Source organism: Bufo bufo, chromosome 4, assembly GCF_905171765.1.
Source record: "Bufo bufo chromosome 4, aBufBuf1.1, whole genome shotgun sequence".
NCBI lineage: Eukaryota > Metazoa > Chordata > Amphibia > Anura > Bufonidae > Bufo > Bufo bufo.
This window is the reverse complement of record NC_053392.1, coordinates 626,814,220-626,824,844: the sequence shown is the minus strand read 5'-3', so window position 1 is coordinate 626,824,844 and position 10,625 is coordinate 626,814,220. Positions and strand designations below refer to the sequence as shown.

Sequence of the window (10,625 nt, the reverse complement as noted above, 5' to 3'; positions counted from 1 at the left end):
CCCCCCCCCATAACAGTGCGTCACCCACAGATCTCCCCCCCCCCCATAACAGTGCGTCACCCACAGATCTCCCCCCCCATAACAGTGCGTCACCCACAGATCTCCCCCCCCCCCCCCCATAACAGTGCGTCACCCACAGATCTCCCCCCCCCCCCATAACAGTGCGTCACCCACAGATCCCCCCCCATAACAGTGCCATCCACAGACCACAATTAGTTCAAAACCCACCAAAAGCACACCTATTGGCTCAAAATATTTTTTTTCTTATTTTCCACCTCAAAAACCTAGGTGCGTCTTCTAGGGCGAAAAATACGGTACTTCCTTTTTGATGTATGCCATCACTCCGGAGACCGCACCGAGATATTACAAATGCAGGAAACATGTATAAAATAAAGCAGACAACTCCAGGCGGACAATCACTCCCCACAGGATTTTCCGTTTATTGTCAGGTAACACAGAGTTGCGATGGTCTGAGCACGGTGACGACGTTCTACACGGCGCGCTCCTGTTAAGGCACTAAATCTGGGGTAATACTGACGATGCACAGGGCGGCTCTAGAGCAGGTGATCAGTCATTGGAGGTCACATGACCTGTCACTATACCAGCGTGATGTAGTGTAATGCTCTATAGTAGGGGTAGGCAATTCCTCCAGCTGCTGTGAAACTACATCTCCCAGCATGCATAGTTCCACTGCTCTACTCAGAACTGTCATAGACATGAATGGAGCATGCTGGGATCTGTAGTTTCTCAACAGCTGTAGTGCTGAAGGATGCTGACCCCCGCTCTACAGCAACATCGCATTTTCTGCAAGAGGCACCGGCGTCGGATGTGGAGCAATGGCGGCCGCTTACACGACGGACAAAATGTTGGGGCTGAGAATCTCGATCCAGTAGCCGTCAGGATCCTGAACAAACGCCAAGCCTTTCATTTTACCTGCAAGAAATCAGGAAGTCGCATCATTTACACCGATCATATACGGCTGGGTCTCTCTGCTCGCGCTCTAGTCACACTCAAAGCTGCACCGAGAACACTGGTGGCTTCTTCTGCCCTCACACTGTACACATTACTACATAACACACGAAAAAAGCAGCGCTCATTATTCTGATGCTATGTTCCATCCTCCAGTCATACCCAGAGCTGCAGTCTACATTCTGCTGACCTCAGAGACTCCAGCCCCATATATCAGGAGCGCAGTCATGTGACAACTAAGCTCTGAGCACAATTTCAACCGTCATAGGAACCTTGAGGGCAGCTCTGGGTGTGACTCGAGTATAAGCATGGTGAGGGCAGCTCTGGGTGTGACTCGAGTATAAGCATGGTGAGGGCAGCTCTGGGTGTGACTCGAGTATAAGCATGGTGAGGGCAGCTCTGGGTGTGACTCGAGTATAAGCATGGTGAGGGCAGCTCTGGGTGTGACTCGAGTATAAGCATGGTGAGGGCAGCTCTGGGTGTGACTCGAGTATAAGCATGGTGAGGGCAGCTCTGGGTGTGACTCGAGTATAAGCATGGTGAGGGCAGCTCTGGGTGTGACCCGAGTATAAGCATGGTGAGGGCAGCTCTGGGTGTGACCCGAGTATAAGCATGGTGAGGGCAGCTCTGGGTGTGACCCGAGTATAAGCATGGTGAGGGCAGCTCTGGGTGTGACCCGAGTATAAGCATGGTGAGGGCAGCTCTGGGTGTGACCCGAGTATAAGCATGGTGAGGGCAGCTCTGGGTGTGACCCGAGTATAAGCATGGTGAGGGCAGCTCTGGGTGTGACCCGAGTATAAGCATGGTGAGGGCAGCTCTGGGTGTGACTCGAGTATAAGCATGGTGAGGGCAGCTCTGGGTGTGACTCGAGTATAAGCATGGTGAGGGCAGCTCTGGGTGTGACTCGAGTATAAGCATGGTGAGGGCAGCTGTAGATGTGACTGGAGTATAAGCATGGTAAATGCAGCCATGGTTGTAAATGGAGTATAAGCATGGTGAATGCAGCTCTGGGTGTGACTCGAGTATAAGCATGGTGAATGCAGCTCTGGGTGTAACAGAAGACAGATATTGGACAAGCAGTTCAGAGTCTTATTTACCGTCATCCGGTTTCTTCACAAATGTGACTCCGAGCTCCTCAAATCGCTTACATGCGGCGTAGACGTCTGGGACCGCGATGCCGATATGACCTGCGACAAGGAGGAGAGCAGAGGGGTCGGGGGTCAGCTCACAGAATTAAAGGGCCAGTACCCTATAACCAGTGCAGCAGCGTTATAAGACGATGACTGGTAACAGCGGACAATAGACTCTATTCACTGCACAGACCGCAGGTTTGATATCCCTTCGTCCATGGATTCTGACAACTTACCGAATCCACGCGGATCCGAGTTCCCGTTGTGATACGGCTTCTCATCATTCTCTGTCCCCCAATTACTGCAGGAAATAAAACACAAGAGGAGTCACCTGACGTCAGAGGGTATGTAGGGGGGGGGGGAAACAAGCATTTGTGCTTACATAAACTGGAATGGAGCAGAGCTGCAGTGTAAAGCATAGAAGAGGCACAGTGCAGCACAAGGAAGAGGTTGATTTCCAACTACCTCAAGCTGAAGACAGGGATCACAACTGTGCACAAGCACACCTGCAGTGTAAAGCATGGGGGGACACAACAGCCGAACCTGAGGAGAGCAAATCTTACTGTGTGAGCTCCAGGGTCGCTTTACGCGAAAATGTCCAAGCCGTCCTCTCATTTATGTCCTCGGGGATATCCTTCTTGTCCTCATAGCCCATGAAATACAAGGAGAACTTCATAGAGGGGAAATCGAACTTCTGGAGAAGACTGAGGGAGAAAAGACTCAAGTTACTATCCAGAATGCTCCTCACCTTGTATTAAAGGGCCGGTCACCCAATAAAAGGCCAGCTTATATCAGTGCTGGAGCGTTATAAGAGGAGCGGCTGATATCGGTCACATATGATGTAATGTCTGGAGGTTATATCAGTGCTGGAGCGTTATAAGCAGAGAACCCCTTTAAACATAAAAGCGTCCACTAGAAGCTGCCAGGCCGTGTCATATGCCGGAGTCGGTTCCTATCATGGCTCTGGGTGACGGGCACTGGGGGGCGCCCTCTGCTGGTCCTGGAGGACACTGGTCAGACTCACGTCATGCCGAGGCATTTGGTGTAGAACGGCAGCGATTTCTGGGGGTCTTTGATGCGGAGCATCGTCTGCTGCATCATAAAATCCTGCAAGATAAAGAAAAGACGTGAGAAGGAAACAGGACTCCAAAGCATCAGAGCAGGACAGCTACAGACACTGAACAAGCAGGAACGTGAGGAAAACAGCAGGACAGTGAGGACGGAAGTAGAGGCAAGAGAACCGAGTGCAGCTCTGGCGGTGAAAGGAGTATGAGAACCGTAAGTGCAAGAGCTGAAGAGGGGAAGTGACTGGAGTAGAACGAAGTGCAGCTCTGGAGGCACCTGGAATATAAGGGTGTATTCACACGTCGCAGATTTAGTGCAGGATTTTAGCCCCATCAGAATGAGGACGTTCTGCGGAACAATCACAGAAATGTCTGCAGCGAGTCTGATGTGTGTGAACAGCCCCCAAGACATTACAGACTCCGCCCACCGCGCTGATCCCAAACTCCAAAAACAAATAAAGGAAGCATGTGACCAATCACAATGCAGAGGAGACACAATGTAACAACCCCTTCCCATATAGAACAGAAAGGACCCTTCAGCCCCGGGCCCTGACCCTGGTAGGGGCCAATATGACAGCCTCCGGGGCGAGCATATAATGGTGCAAGGTGGGGGGGCACCCGGTACCTTGGTGGCCGGCTCCGGGTCCGTACAGGCCGCGTACGCCACCTCATCGCTCAGCCCGTGCAGCTCCTGCGTCTCCGCCATGTCAGTGACCCTCCGACCACAGCCCGGTTACGTCACAGCACACCTGCAGCCAATCAACGATGACTGGGGCGGGGCTACTGTCACCTGGCTCCGAGAGCTCACCTAATCGGGAATGTCGCTCCGCCCCATCTTCAGCTGCTCGCTCTGATTGGTTTATGATCGGTCAGAGGTCAGTTGCGCGGAGCGTCTGGTTAATCCTAGGTCATGTGACAGGGCGGGGCTGCGTCACCAAGAGAGCCGATGGGAAATCCGTGCCTGCTGCTGGAAGGAGGGGCTGCGGGGAGGAGGGGCGGGGATGTGGAGGCAGAGGGCGGGGCTGAGGGGAGGAGGGGCGGGGATGTGGAGGCAGAGAGCGGGGCTGAAGGGAGGAGGAGCGGGAATGTAGAGGCGGAGGGCGGGGCTGATGAGAGGAAAGGCGGGGATGTGGAGGCAGAGGGCGGGGCTGAGTGGAGGAGGGGCGGGGATGTGGAGGCAGAGGGCGGGGCTGAGTGGAGGAGGGGCGGGGATGTGGAGGCAGAGGGCGGGACTGAGTGGAGGAGAGGCGGGGATGTGGAGGCAGAGGGCGGGACTGAGTGGAGGAGAGGCGGGGATGTGGAGGCAGAGGGCGGGACTGAGTGGAGGAGAGGCGGGGATGTGGAGGCAGAGGGCGGGGTTTCACAGATATTCTTATTATGGGTCCTCCAACTATCTCCACCTGGAATGGTTACCGGATTCACGGAGCGTTTAATGGACGGCGGTTCAGGCTCGTGTGAAGCCCGTGCTGTGCACCACAAATTGCGGTCCGCAATACACCGTCTGTGGGGCAGGCGCATGGGGATCGCAGGCCCATTCACTTGAATAGGTCCGGGTCCGCGATCCCTCCGTTCCACAAAAAGATAGAGCATGTTCTATCTTTTTGCGGTGCGGAGGCACAGAACCCCAGAAAGCACTCCGTAGTGTTCCGTTCCGTGTTCCGCATCTCCGGATTTGCGGACCCATTTAAATGAATAGGTTCGCATCCGTGATGTGGAATGACAACGGAACGGTGCCCGTGTATTGCGGATCCGCAATACAGGAACGGGACACCAACGGTCGTGTGAACGAGCCCTAAGTCAGGCTACTTTCACGCTGGCTTTGGCTTTTCTATATAGTTCTGGTTTTTCTTGTCCGCAATTGCGGACACGAATAGGACATGTTCTATGGGCTCTACAAAAAACGCCGTGTTCGCCCGATCAGGCCTGATCTTGTGCGCACACTTGCGTTCAGTCCGCCCCACCGCAGTGACAGAAATTATTTTTTTTCTGATCACTGCAAAAACACCATAAAATCGCTGCGGCGCTATAAAGATCACTTTTGAGGGGCATGGCGAGTTCATAGAAGATTTTTTATTTTTTGTCACAAGTTAGCGGAAATAGATTTTTTTGTTTTTTTGTTTTTTCTTACAAAGTCTCATATTCCACTAACTTGTGGCAAAAAATAAAATCTCACATGAACTCCCCATACCCCTCACGGAATCAAAATGCGTAAAAAGTTTTAGGCATTTGGATCCCAGACTTCTTCTCACGCTTTAGGGCCCCTAAAATGCCAGGGCAGTATAAATACCACACATGTGACCCCATTTTGGAAAGAAGACACCCCAAGGTATTTCGTGAGGGGTATGGCGAGTACATGTAAAATTTTATTTTTTGTCACAAGTTAGTGGAATATGAGACTTTGTAAGAGAAAAAATAAATAAAATCATTTTCCGCTCACTTGTGCCAAAAAAAAAATATTCTAGGAACTCGCCATGCCCCTCACGGAATACCTTGGGGTGTCTTGTGGGTCACTTGTGGGGTGTTTGTACTGCCCTGGCATTTTAGGGGCCCTAAAGTGTGAGAAGAAGTCTGGAATCCAAATGCGTAAAAAATGCCCTGTGAAATCGTAAAGATTCTCATTGGAATTTGGGCCCCTTTGCGCACCTTGGCTGCAAAAAAGTGTCACACATGTGGTATTGCCGTACTCAGGAGAAGTAGGGCAATGTGTTTTGGGGTGTATTTTTACATATACCCATGCTGGGTGAGAAAAATATCTCTGTAAATGACAACTTTTTAATTTTTTTTATACAAAGTTGTCAATTTACAGAGATATTTCTCTCACCCAGCATGGGTATATGTAAAAATACACCCCAAAAAACATTGCCCAACTTCTCCTGAATACGGCAATACCACATGTGTGACACTTTTTTTGCAGCCTAGGTGCGTAAAGGGGCCCAAATTCCAATGAGAATCTTTAGGATTTCACAGGGCATTTTTACACATTTGGATTCCAAACTACTTCTCATGCTTTAGGGCCCCTAAAATGCCAGACATTTGCGGATCTGCAATACATGGGTGCAGTTTCGTGGGTATTCCTCATCAAGGATGCGGACCCATTCACTTGAATGAGTCCGCAAATCCGGAGATGCGGAATGGAAGCAGGGAACGGAACCCTACGGAAGCACTACGGAGTGCTTCCGTGGGGTTTCGTCACGTACTTCCGTTCCGCAAAAAGATAGAACATGTCCTATCTTTTTGCGGAACGGGCGGATCGCGGACCCATTAAAGTGAATGGGTCCACGATCCGCTGCGGCAGCCACACGGTCGGTGACCATGCATTACGGCCTGCAATTTGCAGCACGACCACGGGGCGCACACGTTCGTGTGCAGGGGGCCTAAAGAAGCTGAAGACGGAGACTCCATCAATATTCTCATCCATTCGGCTATAAAGCTGCCAAGTTAGGCCTCATATACACGACCGTTGTGTGTTTTGCAGTCCGCAATTTGCAGAACGGCACGGACAGCCATTAATATAACTGCCTATTCTCATCCGCAAAACGGACAGGAATAGGACAGGTTATATTTTTTTGGTGGACCACGGAACGGAGCAACGGATGCGGACAGCGCACGGAGTGCTGTCCACATCTTTTGCGGCCCCATTGAAGTGAATGGGTCCGCATCCGAGCCGCAAAAACTGCGTCTCGGATCCGGACCAAAACAACGGTCGTGTGCATGAGGCCTTAAGCCTCACCCCAAAGAGGGTGTGGTTGTGAGGGCGTGGCTTAACACTGGTGTTATTTGACCCAATGGTCAGATCATGTTGAATTTTTCACACTTTTTTAAAGGGAATCCCCACCCAGATTCTGGACTATTATCTAAAGTAAGTAATTCATGAGGAGTCCGGCAGATAAGGAGCCCAGATCAGTATTTTTCTTTACCAGTAATAGTAATGTCCCCATTAGTGTCCCCCAGTAATAGTAATACCCCCATTAGTGCCCTCCAGTAATAGTAATGCCCCATTTGTGCCCCCAGTAATAGTAATTCCCCCATTACTGCCCTCCAGTAATTGTAATGCCCCCATTAGTGCCCCCCAGTAATAGTAATGCCCCCTTAGTGCTCCCCAGTAATAGTAATGCCCCCTTAGTGCTCCCCACTAATAGTAATGCCCTCATTACTGCCCTCCAGTAATAGTAATGCCCCCATTAGTGCCCCCCAGTAATAGTAATGCCCCCTTAGTGCTCCCCAGTAATAGTAATGCCCCCTTAGTGCTCCCCACTAATAGTAATGCCCCCATTACTGCCCTCCAGTAATAGTAATGCCCCCATTAGTGCCCCCCAGTAATAGTAATGCCCCCTTAGTGCTCCCCAGTAATAGTAATGCCCCCTTAGTGCTCCCCACTAATAGTAATGCCCCCATTACTGCCCTCCAGTAATAGTAATGCCCCCATTAGTGCCCCCCCCAGTAATAGTAATGCCCCATTACTGCCCTCCAGTAATAGTAATGCCCCATTTGTGCCCTCCAGTAATAGTAATGCCCTCATTTCTGCCTTCCAGTAATAGTAATGCCTCCATTAGTGCCCCCAGTAATAGTAATGCCCCCAGTAATAGTAATGCCCCATTTGTGCCCCTAGCAATAGTAATGCCTCCATTAGTGCCTCCTGTATTAATAATGCCCCCATTAATAGTAATGCCCCCATTGGTGCCTCCAGTAATAGTAATGCCCCCATTAGTGTCCCAAGGTAATAGTAATGTCCCCATTAGTGCCCCCCAGTAATAGTAATGCCCCCTTAGTGCTTTCCAGTAATAGTTATGCCCCCATTATTGTCCCCCAGTAATAGTAATGCCCCATTAGTGCCCCCAGTAATAGTAATGCCCCCTTAGTGCTTTCCAGTAATAGTTATACCCCCATTATTGTCCCCCAGTAATAGTAATGCCCCATTAGTGCCCCCAGTAATAGTAATGCCCCCTTAGTGCTTTCCAGTAATAGTTATGCCCCCATTATTGTCCCCCAGTAATAGTAATGCCCCATTAGTGTCCCCCAGTAATAATAATGCCCTCATTTCTGCCTTCCAGTAATAGTAATGCCTCCATTAGTGCCCCCAGCAATAGTAATGCCCCCAGTAATAGTAATGCCCCATTTGTGCCCCTAGCAATAGTAATGCCTCTATTAGTGCCCCCTGTATTAGTAATGCCCCCATTAGTGCCCCCTGTAATATTAATGCTGCCATTAGTGCCCCCAGAAATAGTAATACCTCCTTTACTGCCCCCCAGTAGTAGTAATGCCCCCATTAGTGCCCCCAGTAATAGTAATGCCCCTATTAGTGCCCCCATTTATAGTAATGCCTCCATTAGTGCCCCCAAAAATAGTAATACCTCCATTTGTGCCCCCCAGTAATAGTAATACCTCCATTAGTGCCCCCAGGAATAGTAATACCTCATTTAGTGCCCCCCAGTAATAGTAATGCCTCCATTAGTACCCCCAGTAATATTAATGCCCCCATAAGATCCCCCTGGTAATTTTAGGGCCCCCATAAGTGCCCCCAGTGTGACGAATATGGATTATTATTTACTGGCAGCCCTGATTGTCAGTTGATTCACCTTTTGGCTTGTACACAGTCAGTGTATATGCAAAATATAAATATGTTCTCACCCCCCAGCCATCTGCTGTCAGCTAGCAAGGGAGAAAGCCCCAGGGGTCCAGGCTTCAAGGAGGCCCCAGGTGGATAAAGTCACACCTCAACCAGCCAGTTTGGAGGCAGGCTAATCCTGCAGGAAAACCCCCAGCAGGGGGTCTCTGCCCTTGCCTAGGCTCAATGATACCTCCCAGACATGTTGGCACCTACATTTCATAAGGAATTATGAATCGCCCGTCCATCCCAGGCATAATTCAGTTATCTTTTTGCGATCCTGGGGCAAAGCCAAACATCCACGTGGTCCTGGCTTGATGCTAGGATGCCCGGGAGGGGAGATATACATATCTCTCCACAGAAACCAAATAACGGTAGCATGCTTGGACTCGAGTTTTAGCCGTAACCCAGGCGGATCCGTTGGTCCCAAAACCATCTTTCTGTGACCTGCTAGCCTGGAGCTATGAACCCTAAAGGGTTTTGTGGGTCACTAGCTGCCAGCCCAGCAGAGAGGAGGGTGGACCCCTCCCAAAGGCCAGGAGGGGAGGGACGGGCTACAAGTTAAAAGGCTTGTGCCATCAAGCGGGCGTATCTTTTCTGAAGGTGGGGGGTTACATCGTGCCAATGTGTTTGGAGAGACCGGGAACCAGCTGACATCACTGCCCCCACGTGACTGCAGCCTAGGACTATTCCACCATTATAACCCAAAGGAACTTTCATCTTACCTGTTAACTGACTTTTTCTCTGCTTAACCCTGTTTGTACCGATATCACCTGTATAAGTAATAGTAATGCCCCCATTAGTGCCCCCCAGTAATAGTAATGCCCCCATTAGTGCTGCTAAAGAACTCACCTCCCCCATTTGCTCCCGCTGCAGTGAAATGCTGACTGGAGGACAGGACCAGCGAGACGTCATCACGCTGGAGCGCCGATCCTGTCCTGAGCTTCCAGTCAGCAGCGAATGTTCACCGCAGTGCAAGCAAATGGAGGAGGGGAGTTCAGTTTTTTTTGACACAAGTGGGGGAGAGGTAAAGGCTGTACTAATGAGCGCTCCAGAATGGAAGCGCTCATTAGTAATAGTGGCAAGTGCACATTGAAATGAATTACCGGCTTGGTTGGTGAATTACTGGCCAGGTTACGACCCTAGCCACCACTAGGGGGAGCTCAGTGCATAGGAATTTATGCAGTTTCCATTGACTGAATAGGAACCGTAATCATCTGTCTGCAGTGAGCTCCCCCTAGTGGTTTCATGCAGCATTTTCACACGGGATAGAGAAGGGGTTCAGTCTGGGGGCCCCTGCTCCCAGGAGTCCTGTGGTCGGCCTCCATTGAAGGTCACTGTGGATGCTTTTCTACCTTAGAGACCCCCAGAGCGGAGGCTCAGTGCAGATGACTGGCGGGACTGATTAAAGGCTGTTGCGCTCCTGGGAGCCCGTGACTACTGAGTCGTCCGTCACACCAGTGTCACTACCAGAGCTTTGAGACATTCTCACAGCTCTGTTTCTCCACCCCTGTGATGATGTCACTACTAGAGCTTAGAGGAGTTCTCACTGCTCTGTTTCTCCGCCCCTGTGATGAAGTCTTTACTTTCTGTTTCCTTCCTCCCAGCTGTTCCTCCTGCGTTTGATTTCCCTGCCTTTAAATCACCCCTCCTCCTATTGTAGGGCGTGGATTATATTTCTCATTTCAGTTGTGGCTCTTGCTTGAGTATCTTCACTTGTGGCTATCAGTTCACTGGACCTGTGTTCTGCTGCAGCAAGCACTCCGGATATTGCCAGCTGTCCTTGTATCCGTCTTCTCTGCGGCTGCAGCTCCTTCAGCTAAGTGTGCAGACATTGTTGTGTACCTGGTTATTTTC

The 10,625-nt window shown here is 50.6% G+C and overlaps 1 protein-coding gene across 1 annotated transcript; it reads right to left on the bottom strand.

Annotated features, from left to right (window-relative positions):
* Positions 1-411: 411 nt before the first annotated feature.
* On the bottom strand, positions 412-4,003 carry LOC120999796 (lactoylglutathione lyase-like). The gene is made up of 6 exons (XM_040430777.1): positions 3,789-4,003; positions 3,124-3,206; positions 2,663-2,803; positions 2,336-2,400; positions 2,067-2,156; positions 412-933 (listed from the first exon to the last, which is right to left on the bottom strand). The coding sequence occupies exons 1-6, from the start codon at positions 3,867-3,869 to the stop codon at positions 848-850; spliced, it is 546 nt and encodes a 181-aa protein (XP_040286711.1). The 5' UTR covers positions 3,870-4,003; the 3' UTR covers positions 412-847.
* Between the last annotated feature and the right edge of the window lie 6,622 nt (positions 4,004-10,625).

What these genes read in the sequence shown, in the direction of transcription:
- LOC120999796 (XM_040430777.1), bottom strand. Translation starts at nt 3,869, where the DNA reads ATGGCGGAGACGCAGGAGCTGCACGGGCTGAGCGATGAGGTGGCGTAC. An exon ending in ACCCGGAGCCGGCCACCAAG is followed by an intron (nt 3,207 to 3,788) that starts GTACCGGGTGCC and finishes TTTATCTTGCAG; the next exon opens with GATTTTATGATGCAGCAGAC. An exon ending in CTCGGATCCGCGTGGATTCG is followed by an intron (nt 2,157 to 2,335) that starts GTAAGTTGTCAG and finishes TCCTTGTCGCAG; the next exon opens with GTCATATCGGCATCGCGGTC.